The 23,245-nt window shown below is 34.9% G+C and overlaps 1 protein-coding gene across 8 annotated transcripts in view; it reads right to left on the minus strand.

Annotated features, from left to right (window-relative positions):
• Positions 1–23,245, minus strand: part of LOC106069211 (lysosomal-trafficking regulator-like) — an 81,201-nt gene that overhangs the window by 41,452 nt on the left and 16,504 nt on the right. For all 8 annotated transcript variants that reach the window (XM_056023889.1, XM_056023890.1, XM_056023885.1 and 5 more), the window contains 20 exons: positions 22,897–23,062; positions 21,538–21,691; positions 20,346–20,568; positions 19,313–20,002; positions 15,784–18,124; positions 15,152–15,421; positions 13,534–13,701; positions 12,607–12,754; positions 11,210–11,479; positions 10,027–10,142; positions 9,621–9,744; positions 8,561–8,746; positions 7,901–8,030; positions 7,392–7,524; positions 6,533–6,707; positions 4,136–4,332; positions 2,816–3,076; positions 2,111–2,317; positions 1,016–1,297; positions 25–223 (listed from right to left, as the gene is read on the minus strand). In XM_056023889.1, the coding sequence (XP_055879864.1) occupies positions 25–223; positions 1,016–1,297; positions 2,111–2,317; positions 2,816–3,076; positions 4,136–4,332; positions 6,533–6,707; positions 7,392–7,524; positions 7,901–8,030; positions 8,561–8,746; positions 9,621–9,744; positions 10,027–10,142; positions 11,210–11,479; positions 12,607–12,754; positions 13,534–13,701; positions 15,152–15,421; positions 15,784–18,124; positions 19,313–20,002; positions 20,346–20,568; positions 21,538–21,691; positions 22,897–23,062 (6,440 nt within the window). The remainder of the gene's footprint in view (positions 1–24; positions 224–1,015; positions 1,298–2,110; positions 2,318–2,815; positions 3,077–4,135; positions 4,333–6,532; positions 6,708–7,391; positions 7,525–7,900; positions 8,031–8,560; positions 8,747–9,620; positions 9,745–10,026; positions 10,143–11,209; positions 11,480–12,606; positions 12,755–13,533; positions 13,702–15,151; positions 15,422–15,783; positions 18,125–19,312; positions 20,003–20,345; positions 20,569–21,537; positions 21,692–22,896; positions 23,063–23,245) is intronic.

Genomic DNA, 23,245 nt, shown 5'->3' on the forward strand with positions numbered 1-23,245 from the left:
AAAGATGTACAAATAAACACTTACCCCACCAGAGCCTGAAATAGAATGAGTTGGAATTGAAATTGATAAAGCCGCTGGGGGCTGGATGAACAAGAAGCAGGAAGTCCATCACAGCCATGAGTAGGTGAAGGTCAGGAGGAGATCCGATCAGGCTCTTAATAACATTGGCAGCTGATTGGCTCACTGGTATTGACAACGAGGGTTGACCATCTTGAATTCTTTCCTGCACATTTCAGACAAAACCAAATGTAAGAAACATTGTGTGCATAAAACCATCAAGTTTTACAGATAAAACAGAACCACAACAAAAACATTTTTGTTCAAGGGAAAAAATATAATGCCTATATAAAAGCTTTTCAAAATGTAATTATGAATATAAATGAAAAGTAAAAAAATATTAAGTGTTTATAATTCTAACAAATCAATATCTATAAAAAAAATTAGATAAACCTTTTCTAATGGTGTAATTAGTAAGATAAGATTTTTTAAAATTAGGAACAAAACCCACCAAAATTATGTTTAGTCCATCACAAACCTCATCTCTACAACTGAGCCAAATTTATGCCCACACACAGATGCTTACCAGATAGATGTTGAAGATCTAAACCTCATAGCTACAACTGAGCCAAATTTATGCCCACACACAGATGCTTACCAGATAGATGTTGAAAATCTAAACCTCATAGCTACAACTGAGCCAAATTTGTGCCCACACATGGATGCTTACCAGATAGATGTTGAAGATCTAAACCTCATAGCTACAACTGAGCCAAATTTGTGCCCACACACAGATGCTTACCAGATAGATGTTGAAGATCTAAACCTCATAGCTACAACTGAGCCAAATTTATGCCCACACATGGATGCTTACCAGATAGATGTTGAAGAACTAAACCTCATAGCTACAACTGAGCCAAATTTATGCCCACACATGGATGCTTACCGGATAGGTGTTGAAGATCTAAACCTCATAGCTACAACTGAGCCAAATTTATGCCCACACGCCGATGCTTACCAGATAGATGTTGAAGATCTTGTTGACCACGCCCCCTGCCAGCATCTGCTTGATGTTGAAGTTGCGATGCTGGTGTTGTGGGCTGACAAGGGCCTCCAAGGTAGTAAATAGGAGAGTCATGACCTGGCCCTCAGCCCGTTGCCAGATGCGCCAGTTAAGCAGCAAATGGGTGAGAACATCCAAATCTCTGATGACAGCCTCTGTTGTGCTGCGTAGTGTGAGGCAAGAGGAGGTGGGAATGGTCTTGTAGACAGTTTCTGTAGTGCACGCATCCATCAATACCTTTGAAACCAAGAAAGTATTTTTAAGCACAAACATATATGATAAAATGTGTTTCTTTATACCAGTAAGGCACAACCCTAGGACTTATTTCCTCAAGCATCAAAAAATTATTATAATACACATCATTATTATTATTACAAATATCTACTAGTAAAAAGAATCTTTAAAAAAGTTAAATTCTGAATAAGGAAGTCTGTGGCATTTTACGCTTTGAAAGATAATCTTTTCCAATTGCAACTTCTTGTGTGACTAAAGAGGCCAATCCTTGATACACAGCTGCAGTCGCAGGTTGGGGATATGTAATCACCAGGCCCTGTTGCATTTTCACCCCTCTTTCTGCTTCTATTGTGTATGGCATCTGCAATCTGAGACCCTTTCTTTATGCTCTCTCTCCATGTGGATCTATCCAGTGCCACTTTTTCCCAGCTGCTAGTGTCAATTTTGAAGAGCTTCATGTCACGTTTGCATACATCCGCATAACGTAAAAGTGGGCGACCAGCGGCTCTCCTGCCTTCTATTAGATCGCCATACAAAATGTCTTGTGGAAGTTGACCTACTGGCATTCTACGAACGTGACAAAGCAAGCCAAGGCGTCTGCTGCTGATTACAGAGCAGATGTCCTGGCACCCTGCTCTTCGTAGCACATCCACCATAGAATAAGGAAGTGAGAAATATAATACTGAGAGGACTGATTCATGTCCCAAATAATTTTAATTTGATTCATTTATTTGGGACAATAAAGAATGGCTAAAAGAAGAGTAAATTAGATGGTAAAAGTTAAATTTCATAAAAGAGTTAGAAATTTAAACATACTTTCAACAAGTTGTATCCCACAATGCTTTTAGAGCTTGTAAACACTTTGGCCAGCATGGCATAGCCATTAGCTTCTTTAAATGACCAGGCCAGAGTGGGGAACTGGTGAATAAGCTGAAAAAGTATGTGGGTCACTTTGCTCTGCAAATGGTCAGCCATATCCTGGTTTCCACCTTTAACCACCATTTTTTTACTGTCCTCATAGATCTGAAAACATTGAAGGGGGGTGAAAAAAAATGGACCATTAATATGTGAGCACTAACATTAGTCGATCACAGTCAAGAAAATGTTTTCCCTCTCTTAAAAGAAATGCAATTTGAATGCTTGTTAAAAGTTCCATATGAAAAGAATTTTATTACATTTCAAATCATCTAAAAGGCAGAAGGTTTGGTGGAAGAAATGATCAAAACCCAAGACCAAGATGTTGAAATTGCATATCACAGTCTGCTGACAAAGTTATAACAATTTTTTTAATTGAAATTCATTTTTACACTTAAAGAATGTACAATCGATACTTTGAATGATTACAACAAGTTCAAAATATTAAGTAGTAATGAACTGATACTGACCAATTGAGGTGTGCTTCAATGATTCACTTGAAAATAACCAGGTTTTTCATAATAAGCAATTTTGGTGTAACAAGGTTTTACCTGAATTAATAAGAACTATTCAAAATTAATTCTAGTCATTACTAAATGATCTGACCTTAGCCACCAGGAAGAGAAAAGCCTCCACTCCACCAGTTTGCTCCACAGCCTTTTCCAGGGTGTTAGTGTCTCTGACCTTGATCATGCCTTGCAACTTGGCTCGCATAAGGACAGGTTTCTGTGTCAGCAGATCTGAGAAAGAGCCTGTCGGAGGGACAAGTCCAAGGTTATCTGAGGCCAAGGTTGCAGGCATCTGGGGCATGGCAAAACCAGAGTAGACATCTGGTTGGCCCACTTTATACACCAGTATCTGCAATGTCTGCAATATTTCAAGAGATAATTTGTGGTTTTTGTCTGTTAACTATCACAGCCTATACTGTTGACTGTTGTCTGTTAACTAACACAGCTTATACTGTTGAAGTGACCAAATAGAGAAAAGTTTTATTGCAACTAACACTATCACATTTAGGACCTTAAGAGTAGAGATAAGGAAAAAAAAGGCTTGGAGATGAGATGTTTCAAAAGTTAGTTAGGCTTACTGATGACCTGATGATTTTTTTTTACATTTACACAATTTTAAATGCATGAAAAAGTATGATGGTCCTGTTTATGTGTTGAATGTCAGACTTTTCACACAAATTTTTATCTGAAAATAAGGGAGCTCAAAGGACCACAACAGAAAATGTACTTTATGAAGTGTTTATTTACAGACAAGTGATGATTGTCTAAGCCTCAAATCTCATATCAAATAGAGATGGTTTCTATACTAATAGATGTAAATTGTAAACGCTACAGAAGCCAAGCACACAATGACTTTCATGTGTTCTACCCTATACATCAATGTCACTGAGCCACTATGGGCATTTGTATATTTAAATACAAGTTTTTCTCCAGCAATTACAACAGTCTCAGGAGCATCTAGACCTGCAGCACATTATCCTACTATGACAGACAAAACATTAAAATCATGCAAGTTGATGGTGGTCTAGGATTTGATCAGATCTAGATCAGTTTCGATCTGATCAGATCCAACTAGGATCGAATCAGAATATCATATCAATATTTACACACAAAAAATTGGATCAAACCCACAACATTTGTGTATTAGCGTGACACTCTATAAACTTCACTCCAGTTTTGGAATTTCCTGACTTCCACCCACCAAGCTTTAGGAAACCCATGAAAAGAGTGTAGCTAATAGTAAAAATTGAAAAAACAAATCTATCATAGAAAAACACCTCAAGCAAAAATGTGGGATTTTGGGTATTACATATTGACTCTAAAATCAGTGACGCTCTATTTATTAAAAAATAAAAGAATGGAACACACGTTACAAAAGGGAAAAGAAAGTTTTTAATTGATACTGTATTTATCTTACCCTGGCCATGTCAAGGTCAGATACTTGAGTGACTCCAACTAGAAAGTCCCATGTCACCAGCGAAGACTCAGTCATACTTTTGAACATAGCAGGCATGTAGCAGGCCTGGACATCTCCACAGTCACACTTGCTGATACCACTGCAATTTGGTCCCAGGCAATACAGGTGGAGCCACCAGTCACCACTAAGGGATACATCTGTGAGAAAAACAAAGAAGTAGATCAGTTGCAAGATCAGTCGCCTTTAATAACAAAACATTTGTTTTCCCAAATTGATAAGAATTGATAAATACTACACCAGTTGATGTTAATCTAGTTAGCTTTGATAAATTTATTAATTCACTGGTTTTATATACTCCAACTTATTCCCACAATATTTCAATTTTTTTGGCTTTTAAACATTAAACCTAAAAAAAGAGATTGTGTTACTTACCTTAAACTAATAAGTTCATAATAACAAGAGAGGTAATAGAGAAAGATCATTAGTCCCATAAACTTTATTTAAATAGAAAACACTCCTAATAGACTTTTATGTCTTTAAAAGAATTTTTTTTAAATTAAATATTAATGAGTTTACTGGCCAGAATTGCACAGTCCACAGCACCACTGGCAAAACTCAAAACAATATGGAAAGGAACAGTTCTCAACACTAAAAGCAGACTGATGTGCTCCCTGATTATGGACACATTCTTATATGCTTGTAAATCTTGGACAGCAACTGCAGAACTAGAGAGAAGGATCTTAGCTATGAAATTGAGATGCTATAGAAAGATCCAAGGTACCACATACAAAGCCCCCATCCCAAACAACTCTTTCTGAGTATTTTATTAAATTGTGTTTTTGTATTTGAAGATTATGGTTCAGTGTTTTATGTATAATTGCTACTTTACTTTTAAGTCTTCTATCCTGAAGGCTTTCTAAATTTAGTGATTTAACTAAAGGTGTTACTCTAGTCAAGTGTGAATATTTGTTAGTTATGAATCTCACTGCTCTATTTTGTGTCTGTTCCAGTTTCTTAATGTTTTCTTGAGTTGGGGGGTCCCAAACAGAGGATGCATATTCTATTAATGGCCTAACCAAGGTTAAATAACATTTCAGTTTTATGTTCTTATTTGATTTATAGAAATTTCTTTTAATAAATCCTAATGTTTTGTTTTTTTTGTAGTTTCATCAATATGTGCATTCCAAGACAGTTTTTCATTTATTAAAACACCTAGGTATTTTGCGTTTTTAGTCTGTGTTACTGGTTTACCATGAATAAGATAAGTGGAATTAATTTGTTTTAGCTTTTTTGTTACTCTTAATAACTGACATTTTTCTGGGTGAAAAGACATGCTCCAATTTGATTCCCATTTCTGTAATTCATCTAATTCTCTTTGTAAAATTTCTGTGTCTTGTGTTGTTGTTATTGTTCTATATATTATGCAATCATCTGCGAATAATCTGACTTTTGTTCCTGAACTAATGCAATTGGGTAAATCGTTTATGTAAATTAAAAATAGTAGTGAACCTAAGACTGTTCCTAGAGGTACGCCTGAGTTTACTGTTATTGGTGTTGATTAAGAGCCATTTATTATTACAGTTTGTTCTCTCCCTATCAGAAAATCTTTAATCCACTGATGCAATGGACCATCAATGCCAAAATATTTTCATTTTTTAAACAAACTATGGTGGTGAACTTTATCAAAAGCTTTGGAAAAATCTAGTAAGATAGCATCTATTTGCTCACTGTTATCTAAACCTTTTGAAAAATCATCAATTAGTCCTATTAGTTGTGTTTCACATGATCTATATTTCCTAAAGCCATGTTGGTATGGAAAAAGCCATGTTGGTATGGAGTAAGGACATTATGTTTGTGTCTAAGGGGTTTATGATTTTGCTACATATTATGTGTTCTAGGATTTTACATGTGATGCTGGTAAGTGATACTGGTCTGTAATTTCCTGGGTCTGATTTTTCTCCTTTTTTAAATAGAGGGGTGATATTAGCTTCTTTCCAGTCCCTTGAAACTCTGCCCTGGTTAAGAGATGCCTGAAAAAGTATTTTGAACACTGGTGCTAGCTCATTGCTTAGTTCTTTGAGTAATCTAGCTGGAATACCATCAGGTACAGGTGCTTTATTAGGTTTGATGTTGGCTAATAGTTTTTGGATTCCCTTTTCTTGTACTTCTATATCTCCTATGTTGTCAAAAACAAAGTTAAACTCTATGGCCATATCACATGGTCTTTAGGACTAGCAAAAACCTTCCTTCAGGGAACAGTACCAGGAAAAGAAAAAAAAGCAGACAGAGAAAGTGATGGGAAAACAAAAGAATGGATGGGCCTGTCATTGAAAGAGATTCTATCATTGGGAAAAGACAGGAATGGAGAAAATCTATCAATAGTTTAAATCATTTTACCTTTAAACAATCTGACATTTCCCAGCCTCCAAGTGCCAGTGTGGAAGTTGGCTAGTCTGTGTCTGGCATCACCAACATACAGGACTGGGGATCGTGGCTTCTGCTGTCTGTTGATGACAGCTGGGTGATCCAGTATGGCCTCTTTCACAAAGCAGCCATCAACAATCAGTTTTAACTAGAATATTATTAAGCATAAGTAAACAAATTTAGTCAAATTTAGAGTGCAACTAAGGGTTAATGAATGGTAATACAACCAGTTTAAAAGTATTGATAAAAGACAAATATATAACAAAGGACTATTATACAATGATTGCAGAAGTTAGAAAAATTTGCTATAAAGTATTTATGAAGTAATTACAATTAGATTTAGTTTTAAAAAAATTAGTGTTTAATAATTAAATAATTACCTTTTTCTCTAATTAATTTCCTCATTCCGATAGAATTATTCATTGTGCTCATTTGTACTACACTATCCTGTTATTATTAATCTTCAAAAACATTTTTGCTATCAGAAAATGTTATAGTTGGTATCGAATTATAGGGGAATGCATGCTCTTTTTACACAACACCAATTAAAGTTTACTAATCTAAACATAAATTTAATTTCATGGGGTCAAATCAACTTTGGCATCGTCAAATAGGAAAGAAAGAGTTAATAAAAAATTTCATTCAGCTCATTTATGCACAAATTTACACATTTTCAAATGGTTTTAAAATCGCTAAAATTTCTGTTTTGATCTTTGATTTAAAACTTTTCTTTATCAGTTGCTTTAGCCTCATAATTGCATTCCGACACTAAAAACAGATTTTAATGTTTTTGAAATATACATCTCTATCTTACTGTAGGTAAGCAGCTTACTTGACCAACATATGTGCTGCCGTCCAAGATATCAACATATCTAATCACCAACAGCTGCCAACTACCAGGTGTCAACAGATGATCAAAGCTCACTTCCTTCAACAGAGAGAATTCCCCTTGGCATGAAGTAAGTCTTTGGAAAGAAGGTCACAAAGAGAAACCCATTAGATAACAATAGAGTAAAAACTTGGTGAAAGAGGGATCAGCTGTCAAGATGCAAGTTCCAGGTTTAAACTCTGATCTGGTTAGCTTCTATTTCATAGCAACTCTTTAAGCATTTAGCCTTGGTTGGTTCTAGTGCTTACCAGATATTACAGATATTGTAGGAAAATTTAGATCTCATTAGAAAATTTTATTTTTTTCCATGTCTGTAAATAAAATGGTTATAAGTTTCTTAAAAAATCAGACAGTCACATTTATTTATCAAATTATTCATAAGCAAATAGTTTATCATGCAAAAAGATTTCCAATGTTTGTTTAAAGACTTTGAAAATGAAATATTTCTTTACCTGCAAACTAGTGAAGCAGTTTTAGGATGTACCCAAACTTCTAGTAGTTTTTCTTTGTTGCCAATGGCAGTCACCAGTAAACACTCATGGAGGGGGGGTCTTCTTGTAGCCACTTGCTGCCTGTCATTATCTGAACATATATTCACACAATTTTTGTTTGAATAGCCAAAAGTAATTCCTTTTTTTTCATTTAGAAATGTTTGCTAACCATAGAAATAACTATAAAGCAATATCAAACTGCTTTTCTAAGATCATTTTTATCTATTATTCAATCCTATTTTAATAACTGATTTTATGATTTATCGTAAGTAAAATATACCCAATAAAATTTTTAGAAAATTAGCAATAAGTGTTATCTCTGATGGCTGAAAGTTAATGATACACCAACCTAAATAATAAACGATTTAATAATGAAACTAAATAAAAATCTAATAATAATTGATAACAAAGGATGATCCTGTAAATGAAAATAATGTGTACTAATTCCATATTTTTAGTAATAAGCAAATGGTGAAATAAATGCTATTTACAAGCAGCCCTGTTAAATAAAGTAGTCCTGGGGCTCTGTGTAAACTTATAAAGCATATTAACTAGAAAAACTTGTTTATGATCAAACAGATGGGATAAACATTCTTAGAGTTTATCCAAATAAATATTTACTTCTTTCATTCTCAGAGAACTTGCTTCCAGTTGTATGAGCAGAAGAAAAATGGTCAACACACATCCAGAGTGCTACAGTAAAACCTGTCTGAGAAGGAGGCCATGCCAGCCCATGGACATTAAGCTCAATAGCAGCATGTTGTCTAACTGGTACATCACAGAATGGATCCTCTTGGTCATCTGATACTTAAAATAGAATCCAATTCTATGATGTTAAACATTTGAATAACAAATAAAAACAAAAATTGAAAAACAGAACAGTTGCTAGATGAGATTATGCTCACTGTTGCATAGGGAATGCATTGTTTGTGAAAGTAGAATGTCTGTTGGAAAGGAAATTTATGTCAGAGATGTAGTCAACACATACTATGGATTTGTATTCTATTTATTGATTATTCTGTTCTAAAATTAAAATTCTAGCAATTATTTTGTAATTAATTTGATAAAAATCACGCAGAGATAAGAGTCTTATGTAGTCGCAAATGGCACCTAACTACATAATCACCACACTGCATTTCAAACATAACACTTATTTTAACAAACATGTGTTACCTAATGGGAAACGTCACCTTTCTCCAAGTAGTACGATTTATTCTAATATAGTTTATTTATTGAAAGAATTGAGTCATGAACTGAATCATGCTCTGAACACCTAACACTTTTAATGCTACTCAACAGATTTCTAAAAGTTACATAAAAACAAAAGCATCTCATAGACTGCTATAATTTTTGTTACCATTCTAGTAAGCTCATCATGTAATAACTATAATTGTAACTATAAATCTAAAAAAAGAAAATTTGATAAGAAGATTCTGCTATACATTAATTTTGTCAATCTCACTTCAACATCCAATTCTCCAACAAACAAAAGCATGACATAAGACCTGTGCACGAAATTTGTTATCTTTCATAATTAGGTACAATACAATCTTTAATTGAGAACCTTCACTATCACCCAATACTAAATGAAGTTAGTTGGCAAAAACTAGAGAAATTCTGAGACAGGCTAAACAACTTATCTAATTATCTAATTAATAGTTTATTTTAATGAATACATTACCTGAATTGTTATTCACTGGACTAGTGCTGGCCCTGCAGTGTTTCTTGACAGGGAATATTACAGATACATTTGGAGAAACAGAACTTTTTTGCATAATTGACAGAAGTGTGGACAGCAGGGAATTCTGGGTATTACCAAAAGAAAAAAAAATTACAAATCAACATGAAAATATTGTCCTATGAATTATTTGTTTTTTAGAAATACTATTCAGCAAGTTTTTAGAATGTTATGATTTTTAATAAATTAGTAAGTCATATTTTGCTGAATAGCATATAGATAAAATATAAACTTTAAATAAATGTCATAGTTTTACATTAAAAAAAAAGATAAAAAGAAAATACATTTATTGTACTAAAATAAATACTGAAAAAAAAAGGTTACAGTAGACATAATAGTTTTAATTTACCGTAGTCTCTGATGTCTCAAGAAACAATCTTAAAAACTGCCTTAACTCTGCCGCTGAGATTTCACTCTGAGCAATGATTTGTATCAGTGATAAAATAATTTCCTGCAGTGTAGCTTCTGTAGAATAATTGAAATAAATCTATGTTTTAGTTAGATTGTATAAACATAATTCATTGACAAGGATATTCACACCATATTACAAGGTCTTCTAGGCTTGCAAAGACCAGGGAACAGTACCAGGAAAAAAAAAGAAGATGCAGACTGAAAAAGCGATAAGAAGATAACATAAAAGAAAGGACAGGCCTACCATTAAAAAAGGTTCTATCTATGACAAAAGACAGAGAGGAATGGAGAAAGACGCTTGACAAATCTTGTGTGGTGCCCCGATGATCCAACAGACTAATGGATAGGTGAAGGTGTGAAGGTGAAGGATGTTCACAATAAAATGAATATTTGAGTGATGTGATGAACAGGAATGAACTTCTGAACAAAGGGAATAATGAAATGTGTAAGTTGTTGGGTTATGTTGAGCATGAGGAGCATGTATAAAATATCTGAACATTTTTAGATGAAAATGTTGTGTAATAAAACAACAGATTAAAGAGATTACAAACTTATTTAATCTACAATAAATATTTTGTACACAAATTTTGTAAGAGATTAAGTATTAGCTTTGATGGTTTTAGCAATTCTTGAGCAGGGAATGGCTGACAGTACATAACACCAATATACCAAGCCTAAACTGCTTGGCCACCTAACAACTGAGGGAGCTGAAGTTTAAATCCAGATGTAGATTAGAAATTTGTTATTCAAGATCTGACTTGAGCGGAGTTATGTTTGCAAGGTGGCATAGAAACCTTCTTTCAGATAGCCCCTTCAAAAACAAACATATCCACAAAAGATTTAATCACTGATTATATCTTAGGAGAATGGAAAATGGACAATACAAAAGTAATAACAATAAAAAAAATAATAATGTCATTCCTAAAAAAAATACCAAACTCCATATTCTATCATTCTAACATTAAACTAGAAGTTTTAGACTAGCCCTTACTTAATCCTTAATACTAAATTAAAATACCCAGACCCTGATAAAACAAACAAAAGAAAATACTAATACTAGAGATAAACAGATCTGTTTTTGTTTTTGTTAGGTTTTGATTATTTGTTTCCTTCTAACATACCTTGCCCACTTTCTGGCTTGTTTATCAGCACTTCTTTAAATCCATCCACCAATATTTCTAGAAGATTTTCTGAACACACAGCACCTACAGCTTGTCTATTTGACCTTAAAGTCTGCAGCAGACGCAGTGCCATGGAGTGAAGAATGACTCCACGAGAAGCCTCCCTGTGGCAAGCTACCATAAGTTCTACAAAAAGTCTAAACACAGCAGGAAAGCAGGGACAAGTAGAGGGACAGCTGCCTGGTGAGTTTTGTAAACTGAACTCCAGACCTGAAACATTACAGTCAGAATCTTCTTAACTTTCTACTTTGTAAGAACTTACATTCATAAATATTTTTTATTTTAAATGCAGCCAGCATGTGAAAAATATATTATTTTAACTAATAATTAGATAAGAAGTTAGGAGTGTATGTTAACTGTACTTCAACCTGGTCTACCTTAGCTCTATGACAGCAACAATCAAAATCTTATTACTATTAACTCTTTCTTTCCTAACTGACAATACCAAAGTTGATTTGACCCCATTTAAATTTAATTAAAATTTTTGGTTTTATAATCTTTAATTTGTGTTATATATAAAAAGAGCATGCGTCCTAATATAATGAAAGTAAAAAGTAAAGTTTCCCTTTCAAACCTTGTGATCTAAAAGGCAGATGATGTAGAGGCCATCTGTTTCTCTGGCCTACCGTTAACGAGGGTGTCATGTGGCCAGCACAACAACCAATTGCCTTTACTTTTCCCCAACAAAGGTCAGGTACTCATTAGAGCTGGGTGAACTCAGAGGCGCCCAAAGATCCAGAAATTAAAAATCCCAGAGGTCAGCAGGATTCGAACCCGGGACCCCAATCACTTCTATTATTATATGCCTAATAAAATATTTCCTGATTACATACAAAAAAAGTTATTGAAATTAAATCATAACATTTAACAGGGTAGTGAAACACAAATAACACAATGAATAATTCCAGCGGAACGTGGAAAATAATTACGGAGAGAAAGAGGGATGTAAACAAGTAAAGACATTTCAACCTTTAAGGGCAGAAAATGTAAAACTTTGTTGTATTGCTTTCACTTTCTCAACATATGCCAGGCATGCATTACAGTTGGGTGGACACAGACACCACAGCCTCTTCAAAATACAGAAGTTTGAAATCCCAGTCTTCCCAGACATTCAAACTTGAGACTCCCTGGAGGCCAAGTGCTTTACCACTTAGACGCTCATGCCCCAACTGAGGGATGTAGTTGTAACGAAAATTAACTTAAATAGTTTTTTTTTTAATTCAGAAAAAAATATTGAGAACCCAGTGAAATGTGAAATTTTATTTTATATTTGTACTTTATTTGCAAAAGAAACAAAGTGTATAAATTCTTGGTTTTCCTAGTAACAAACTTTTTACCTTTCTTCCAATCAAATGAAACTGATGATTCTGTGTCTCCCTCATAGCCAAGTTCAGTGTAAACAATGTCCCCATCCTCTTCTAGCTCTTGCTTCAATAGCTGCCTGACTTCATCTTCATCAGCGATGTCTTCACGTTCTCGCAAGTTCTCAAAAAATAAACACATTATTTGTTGAATAAATATGTATGCCAAAAATAAAATATGTATATTTCAAAGCTTCTTTACACTTTCTTATGTAGACAGAAACAGAAACCGAAGCCTCTGATTTTAATCAATTGACTTTTTTTTTTTGGTTAAGCAATTTGTTTTTGTTTTTTTGTGTTTATAATAAGATTTTGGCATGTTGTTTTTTTAAGTTGTGATAATTAATAATTAAGTGGTAGCTGTCTCTCAATTCACACACAAACACAACTGTATGTTTTTTGTTATACACCGAAGTAATGCAGAGTTGAAATTAAATTTGATTAGAGTTAAATATCTCAATAAAAGAAATAAATAATTCAACAATGAACAATAAATAATATCAAACATAACTCACTTGTATAAATGATATAAGTATTACGGTAGCAAACTAAGACTAACTAAAAACAATGAAACTTAACAATGACCAATAACTAATGACTAATGACCAATAATTCCAATATCTTGGCCTATTTTCTTTATATAGTCTTTCAAAAAGACTTTTATCTATGAATAAGTTTTACTTGAACCTTTCTTTCAACATTATTTGAATTTTGGTTCCTGCTGACCCACAAATTAGTCTACAAAATAAGTGTCCAAGGTTTTATCAACACTTTACAGACTAAAACCTTGACATGGTTAAGCAAGTCTACAAGATCCAATGTGCAGTACAGTGTAAGATAAAACCATACAAGTTACTCAGTACATTTCATATATTCTATTATCTGGATATTAAATTAACTTACTAGCAGGGAGACAATCTGTGAGTAAGAATATTCCAGAATCGATGGGCAACTAGGGAGTGCAACATTCAGAAGCATTTGGAATACTGCAGACAGTTTGCATGGTCCAAGATATATACAGCTTCTGAGGGCAGTGTTCAGACGAAGCCAAAGATCATCCTCTGCTCCTTTCTAAAAATGTACCAAAAATAGTGTTAAAAATTCATATTGCATAAATAGGTACAAAAATTTGTTTCAAATGAATCATGAGCTAGCACTAACGTTCTTCCAGAGACAGACTGTAATTTATAAGCATATACAATAAGGCTTGTCTTTGAGATTAATGAGAAATGCAGTATTTCCCATGGCTACACAGCCCCAGCTGTGACCTACATATTTAGCCACATCCAGGGAAAGCATAACCATATAAATATAACAGAACAAAGAAATATATTAATCTTTACGATTTCACCATTGATAGGAATTTCATAAGCAGCTTTTAGAAGAGTTATGTATTTTTTTTTTATTTTCAATATCTTCCTTGAAAGGATAATGGAAGATGCTGTCGAGGGCTATGAAGGTACTGTAAGCATTGGAGGAAGAAGAATTACTTATACTAACTTGCGCTTCGCAGATGACATTGATGACCTAGCAGGGACAGATGAAGAACTAGCTGACTTTGTGATGCACATAGACAAGACATGGCATGCAAATAAATGCCAAAAAACAACAAATTATGACCAATAGCCAACAGGCTTTAAAAGGGGCATCAGTATTAGAGGTGAAAAACTGACTAGTGTTAGCAGCTTCAAATACCTTGGAACTATTGTCTCAGATGAGGGAACAAAACCCGAATTACTGGCTTGAATAGCACAGTCCTCAGCAGCCCTTTCAAAATCAGACTGATGCGCTCCCTGGTCATGGCCACATTTTTATAATGCTTGTGAGTCTTGGACGCTGACTGCAGAGCTAGAGAGGAGGATCCTAGCAATGGAATTGAGATGCTACAGAAGGATCCGAGGTATCACATTCAAAGACTGCATTACAAACCAAAAGATTAGAGACTGGGTTACTGCAGGGATTGGAATCCATGATGACCTGCTAACTATCGTAAAAAAATGCAAGCTTAAAATCTATGACCATATTACAAGATCTTTGGGGCTCGCAAAAACCTTCCTTCAGGGAACAGTACCAGGAAAAAGAAGAAGAGGCAGACAGAGAACGGGATGGGAGGTCAATGTAAAAGAATGGATGGGCCTGCCATTGAAAGAGGTTCTAACTAAGGCAAAAGACAGAGATGAATGGAGAAAGACGTCGGCGAGTCTTTCATGGTGCCAAGTATTAAGGTCCAAGAGAAGTACAGTGACCAATGGTTAATGAGTGTTAATGTGGCCAGCTGAAGAACCAACAATGCTTACTAAATACTACAGGATGGACTTAGTAACATTCTATAATCCCAGGTTATATCTATGCCTCAACAAAAATAAAACATGGGACTTTTGGCTGAATAGTCATACTTTTTTCCACAAACCTATTAAAAAATTATAAACATTTTAAGGGCTAAAACTTAAAGACTAAGAAGTCTATGATTTACTGTAAGAGAAAGGTTCACAAATGCTTCAATGTTAGAATGAACTACTACCTTTTGGGAAGTGCCAATAGTGTGACAGGAGAAACAGACCATCATGACTGCCTCTATGAACTCTAGCTTGGCCTGGTGGCTCAGAAGTACTTTGGCATCCTCTTCTGTGTCTAGGTCAGACTCCAGGCTGTCTTCTTTAAGGCAGAACTCATTGCCTTTGAAATGTTTAGGTGCAGCCTTCTGTTTGTGACACTCTGGTTTGTGCTGGGGAGGACAGTGACCATTGTCAGTAAGGTCACCAAGTAGGTTTAAGGCCAGAATCAGTGTCTCCTGAACAGAGAAAAAATGTAGAAAATTGAAAATGGTCCTCAAAACATTACAATGAACTTGTTACAAAAAAATTTAAAGATTAAATATTCTATATGATTGTACATGAAAAAAATCTATTGACTTGTTAATAAGAAGAGATTATTCTAGCTTTCTAATTTTCTCCTTATGATTTGTAAAATATAATTCAATATAATTACAGTAACCATAAAAGCTTCATATCATTGAATTTAAGAATCAAGGAACATAACATTTTGCCATTCTGGCATTTCTTTGACAAATCCTATGAAAGTCTGAAATAATTTTTAAAATGTCTAACTTAAAATTTTGATAGCAAGAAAAAATAAAGGGAAATAATAAATTACCTGAACAACATACAGACAAGATGATTCCCGGTAGCATGTCCTAAACATGTGACTATTCATGCACAGCTTGGCGCAAGTCTTCCACATATCTAGCAGTACCTGAAGGGTCTCATGTCTCATGGCGGCAGACTGAAGATCATCAATCTCCTCTGCTTCTTCAATGTCCTTTTGGGATTCCTGATCTCCTAATACTTTCTGGACACAACTGGGTGATGACAAGATGTTGTCATTGTAGAACTTTAAAAAGTCATTGTCCGAATCTAACAAAGGTGGAGATTCACTACGGGGATTGTCTTTCAGCTTTTGCAAACTTAACTGCTGAAGAGTGGCAGTAACTGTACAGGTGCGTTGGGCTAGAGTGTCTATGAATGTCTGAATGACACTGCCTCCTTCGTAAACTGTTTTGTGATCTGCAGCATTTCCACGCAGCCTCCTCTCATCAATCATAATGAGAGCTTCAAAAACACTCATGACTGGGGGCCGCAGCGGTTCATAGTCCAGTAGATTGGTCAGCTTGGTGAGCCCACCTCTGGCCAAGAATATGGACATAACTTTGTCCACTTGCAGTACGTAGGGCAGAGCTGAGACACTGAGAAGCATAATGGAGCTGGGAACAGACCTGTCCAGACTGGCATCTTCTGCGGATGATCCATCTGCAGAAGTTTGAGAACCACTTAGTAGTGATTCCTGGGAAGTTATCATAGACACAAGTATGGGCTGATTTTCCAAGGGATTAATGCTGTTTTCTGACTGCTGACTTAACAAGGAAGGATCTGCAAAGGAAAGTCCTTGAAACTGAACTTTCATTTGAAGAACATGTAAGTAGATGCCAAAAAACAGCTCCTCTTTGATTTCACTATTGCCTCTTATTGCAAGAGTTATCAAATGTTTAGCACAAGTTAGAGCCAGGTTTTCCTCATCTCCAATGATCAGCTTTCTTAAAGTTCTAAGTGATTTCCATCTGTCCAGCAGCAGCTGACGTCTCATCTCTTCAATGCTGGTGCTTGAGAAGCCAGAGTCCATAGCATTTGGCAATCCAGTAAACAGCGGACTAATGCCTTCAAGGAAACAATGAGTGCAGTGATTGCCATCCTGAATCTGCTGTGATCTGTCAGTGCTGCCAATATCTTTGGTTTTGCTGAAACCTTTATCCCCTTTGTCAGAGGAATGCATCCCTTTTCTTTCAGGGCATTCTTGTGACCCTTGAAATTGCTCCAGCAATATATAGGTCATTGTCTCTAAAGCATAGTTTCTTAAAGCTGGTGAAAACTGGGTAAGATGGGGTACAATGGCATTGACAATTTTCTCCGGCTGTAAGCAGCAACAGACGCCAACAGAACGAATGATGGAAAGTATTTGTATGTGGCTAGATTTATAATGAGCTATAGAGATAAAGTCTAGCAAGATGTTAGCTACTTCAGCGACTACACAGGAATAAGACATTTTGCTATCTATGGAGCCTCTTTGGCTACGACCAGACTTTTTCTGAGGTCCGACTTTACTGCCACTGACAAGGTCAGCATCCTCATTCTCTTCATTTAAAGGGTGGATGCTGGTATAATATGGTGAGCCCATTATGTCGTGGTGGTGGTCAAAGTAAGAGCCGTATTGACATTTCCTATGCCGGTTCTTCAGGCATTTCATGGAGTGAATGTAGTTGACCTTGATGCCTTTTAAAGTTGTCAGCATCGACCCAATGACTTTAACTGGGTCAGCTGACATATCCCGCTGTTTAGTATCCAGTGAATGAAGGCTAGTGTACCGGTCACTTCCAGTACTGCTATTTTTGGAAATAGCTTCTTTGATTTCATCCTTAGGAATGTTAAGCTCAGTTAAAGTCTGTTTTCTTTCATATTCACTTATGTCTACAGGAGATCCTTCAGGTCTATAAGCATTTGAATCCATTAATAAATCACAGACTACTGAGCCACCTGCTTCTTGGTCACCAGAGATCAAAGTATCAAAGCTCTCCCCTATCAAAACCTGTTCTCCAGCTCCTGCGGAATGCCTGGAACTGTTTATAGATGAAAATAGTTCTTGCTCTGTAGTTTCACTGCAAGGGGATGTAGTCTCGTGATCTTGAAGTTCCAAGCAAGTCATCAGGCTCATTATTTTTGCAGAGACCTGGGGCTGACACAGTTTACAAACAAGAAGATTGGCATCGTTGATGTTGGATGGGTTAAAGGGCAAGTTAGTGTAAATAACTTGTGTCAACTGCATCAGACCACAGATTATATCAGTGGCCACATGAAGGTCACCAGCTGAAAACATCATTGACCCTGTCCTTATATCATTACAGTATTCTGAAGACATTGTAGGAATAAGATCATCCAAAATTTTCCTGGGAATTATAAAATCATTCTTTTTCAATATGAATAGAGATTACAGAAAATAGTCAATAAAATCAGTATTTAAAAAGTATCATGGACACCTTTACTAATTTTTGTTAGTTCTATCTCAATCACACAGAATTGAAATCTTTCTGTGGTAAATCACTGTTAGTTTTTTTTGTTTTAACACGAATGCTTTTCCAATTCATATGAATCACATCCGCTTAGTTTTTTTTTTTTGATATGTTCTATAAGCTACTTTGTTGGAAACGCTCCTTAATATCATATAAACTTTATTTCATTATTATGTTTGAAACATTTTGGACATATTTTAAATCATACTATTTTTATAAAACGTAACATAGGTACACTTTATCTATAAGAGGATAGTCTTTTTTTGTGTTACTTAATGAAATAGTTTAGACCTTAATTTAATTTTTTATTGAATTTTATCATTAACTATTATGGGTTTTTTTAGAAGTCATATTTTTAACTTGCTTGTTTTCACCAACACTACCTCAGCTTTAATTGGTCAGAAAATTACGCATGATGAAGCCTTAATTTAAAAAAAAAAAAAAGCCAATCAAACTAAATGATATATGGCTAATCATTTAAATTATTTGCAGCTATCCATCTGGCATGAAATATTGTAATAGTTTTGAGGATATTAACCCAATAGCTCCTATTTCCAGTTAAGAAAAACACTTCCTAGGCCCTAAGCAAAGAGGGATAACCTCGAATTTTAAAAATCCTAAAAAATATTTATTTTGAAAAAATAATCAAATTTAAGAACTTATACATATAAACAAACAAACAACTTTAAAAAATAGAATGATATGTCTAGTTTCAAAAAGTATATACTTTTAATACCATTAGAATATAAAAAAAGCTTTTCCCAATGGGGCTATGGGCCTGTTCGTTTGAAAAATTATTTAAGCAATAAAAATCTTCCCGATTGTATTAAAAATAGAATCATTAAACTCCAAAATGATTTGTAATCACGCTTGCAAAAGACTAGAAGAAATCTTCTGTTTAAAAAGTTTAAAACAAGTATATTGAATAGGGGGTTTTAGAAACGTTCTACAACGGTTTAGGACAAAAACAGGAAAATGTTTCCAACTGCAAAGGAGCTATTGGGTTAAAACGGGATTACACATTTCTAGAGACTAGGGTATTTAGAAGAATCATACAAAACTTACTCATCCAATAAGGTGTCATAGACCTTGAGTTTCATTATAATCTTAACACCATTCTGCTGAGTGGCCACAATCCCTGCCAATGAGAGAACCGCTCTGACAGCCTGTTTAAGGAGGGACACCTTCTCTTTCCCAGCCCATGGTAGCCCCTCAATCTCCTCATCGGACTGGTCATCAGGGGGAAGAGAACTTTCTGCCAGCTCTTTGTCATGATTCATCTGGGGACATCCTTCAGAGGAAGTAACCTTTTCTAGCTCTAGCTCCTGTTTTTGTGAGTCCAACCACTGCTCACTTTTTAAAATACCTGTCTGGTCATTAGGTATGGATGTCCGGTGAGAGAACTGAGAGATGAGGAAAAGAAGGTGTGGCAAGACATTGGCGGAGATGGCTCGCCCCCTCACATTCTGGGTCATGTCCATCTCACAGAGAGATAGGAGGAGCCTCAGGATGATCTTCACCAAGTGGTACGCTGTGATGGTCAAGGAAGAGTCCTGAACAGATTTAATGAAAAAAGTGTTATCATCATCTGTCTCAGAATCTTCATCCTTAATAAAAGATGACAACATGTGGACCCTTAAGCTCCGTTTGAATCTTGGCTGTTTAGATCTGTGGCCTTCAAGTTTTGAGCTTCCATTTTCAGATTGATTGTCCTTGTGGTCACTGTCTGATTCAGATATAGACATTGCTCTAGTCCTGAAAAAAAAAATTTAAAAAATGGTAATTTATATATATATACAAACCTTACCATTTCTTTAAAGAAAAAAATTAATTTATTTATATAATTTATTCCTTAATAAATACTTTAGTTTATTATCTGGTGTATATTAAACTTAAGACAGAGATGTTCAACAAAAGTATTCAATCAATAAATTGTTCTTTTTAGCATTACGTAAATTAAAATTGTGCTCAAATTTAATTGTGCTCAAATTTATACCCTTGAGAAACGATATACTTTGAGATAAAAGACTTTTAAGAAAAAAAATGTTTCTTAGCTTTTATGTTTTAATTGCAAGCTGAGAGAGAAACGAGTAATGACCTTTTAGATGGCATTGACCTGGTCATACGTTTTTTAGCCTTTCCATCCTTGTGTCTTCCTGACATTTTTCTGTCCCTTCTCATGATGTTAGCCTGAGAGATGTCCCTTTCTAATTTCCTGAGCTTCATTGTCTGTATGTTTGGACAGCCCAGCTGTTTCAACTTGGAAGATTTGTTCACCAGGTGAAAACTTGAGCTCAGGGGCTGACTGGAGTTGTCTGAGGCTAAAACGGGAAGTACATTAGATTTCACATTCCTATCTTTCTTGAAACACAATCATTATAAAGTAAGTCTCATAAAGTGTATCTTGTGTCTTTGATGCATATTTTGAGCTTATAAAATACACATCTCTGAATCATTACAAAGTAAGATACCTTCATAATGTGTACCTTGTCTCTGTGATGCATATTTTAAGCTTATAAGATTGTATCTTTAAACCTTAAAAGGGGAAAAGAAATCTTGTGTGATATATTGCACTACTAAAGAGTGACTTACAACTTTAAAGGTAATTTGACCTATTGTAGGATTTCAAGCTCAAGGAAAGAATAACTACATCAAGCTCTAAATAATTACACAACATTCAATAAAATATAGCTTCATTTGAAGTGAATAATTAAGTGATGTATGAAATCTTTCAAGAGAGTGAAAAGCATTATAGTGACCACATAGTGTAAATTCAGTGCACTTCTAAATATTTTTCAGACATAAACAATTTATTGAAAGAAATTAACTGAATAGTGTTAAGCATAAAACAAAATTGTGACATAAGGATGGATTAAAAACAAGGTTGAAAGCATGTAGTTACTCTAGCAGTAACAAGTAAGAGAAAAAAAAAATGGAAACTACCAAAAGAGATGAGTCCAGAGAAAGCAGAGATTGTTAGATAACATAATCTGTGGTGAAATTATTCAGCTTCTCTTAATTGCTTAAACTTTGTTGACATTGTATCACCATTTCATACATTTTTTTTTCCTCAAAGGTATCCAGGAGAGAGCTTTTATAATAATGTGAATCAATTAATGTAGCAAGGCAAAATAATCAAAATTAAGTGACAGCCCCATCCACTAAAACACGGCACTGCAGTAGACAATCTAAAAGTAGTTCAATGTCACTTCTGGCTCAATGTTGTTACATTTTAAATGCCTACCACTTCAAGTCAAGAGATCACTTAAAGGCCCAGGCTCGTGACCTACCTTCCAGCGAGCGTACAAATATGTCAAAGTGAGACTTCTCCTCGCCACTCCTGATTTCCTTCTCCCAGTCAGGGGCACAAAGTGGCTTCATGTGGTAGCAGTAGGGCAGGAGGTTCAGCAAGATGTCACACAAGTCCAGCCTCTGTGTCACGCCCTAAAGTGGGACAGGAAACACAGGGAATGAGCTTATATCTTAAATAGATTGTATTTATCATTTTATTTCATTAATAACAACGTTGACTAAACAAGAGTGATGTCATGCACTAAAATAGAATAAATTACAGGACGATTGTACATAATTATAGTTTACTGAACATTGTCTATATTTAGTGTTATATAGTTTTACTTCTGACAAAGAACTAGCACTTATTACAGGACACGTGTCATTTGTGCCTGGGCCAAATGTAACAAATAGGTCACGATAACCAACCTTGACTTTTCTGGCTTTTTAATCCCACCTCCCACCCCCACCCTTCGCAAGGATTCATTGGGAATGGTGGCTGAGTGGTAGAGTGATTGGCTTCTGAACCTAAAGGTCTTGAGTTTGAAATCCAGTGAAGAAAGGATATTGAGCTACAGGCATTTTAATATGCCCCTGAGTCCACCAGACTCAAATGGGTAACCAACATACACTAGGGAATGCCATTGGTGGTTGTGATGGTAGCATGACACTCTTGTTAACAATAAGCCATAGAAACAGCTTTACATCATCTGCTTCAGTGATGGCAATGTCTGAAAGGGATACCTTTTACTTTTTTTTTTTCCACTAGGATTTGAAGCTGACAAGAATATTCATTCACAGAGACCAGGAAATGCTCCATATATTTTGGTGTCTGTAACATTGCATTCTATTCTATTATTTTATTGCAGTTTAAAAGTATCGTATTACACAAGAAACTAAGCTGTAATCAGAATTATTTATTAATATATTATCTTTACAGGTTTCAATTTATTTAAACAAATGAAAGTCTACTTTTTCATAATCATACATTGCTATACTCTTATTTCTATTTTAAAAGTTCATTATAGAAAACATATTAAAAAAAGCTATCAGGTTTAATTCACAAGTAAATTTCATTTGATCACACTATACCTATAATCTTGTGTTGGTTTTTAAGAGCAATATTTAATTAAAAGAAGAGACAACAAGTTATAGTCTAAATTTTAATATTTAATTGTGTGGAATTATGAAATACTTTATTTACTAATTCTGTATTTATGAATAATATTTGACTAAGGCTTTGTTATATATAAATAAGCATGAACTGAAGTAGGTTGACAAATATAAGTGTTAATTTTGTAAAGATACATTTCATTTCTTGGAATTAGATGTTTCCAAAATTAAACAAAATTTCTAACCTTTATTCCAACTCTATCTATTGTGTACAGCAAACGCCACCCTCGACCACGCAGCATATAGTTCTCAAGAGAGCTGGTTGCATCCTTCTCTGACAAATTTCTGGTCACCTCGTCTACATTGCGCATAAACTCCTGACTCAGCTCATTGCTAATGTTCCTCATTTCTCTGGTTAAAAAGAAAGTAACATATAAATGGTGCCTGACCTAAGTGTGGTTAGAAGCTTGGACAGCAGGTTGACTTAGACAAAGTCTGAATGGAGGAGGTCAGAACAAACAAATTAAGGTCCATTTCGACAAGGAAAACAGATATTAAGCTTTCATTAGAAAAATAAATATCAAGAAATGTTCA

The sequence above is a fragment of the Biomphalaria glabrata genome, chromosome 3, assembly GCF_947242115.1.
Source record: "Biomphalaria glabrata chromosome 3, xgBioGlab47.1, whole genome shotgun sequence".
Classification (NCBI taxonomy): Eukaryota; Metazoa; Mollusca; class Gastropoda; family Planorbidae; genus Biomphalaria; species Biomphalaria glabrata.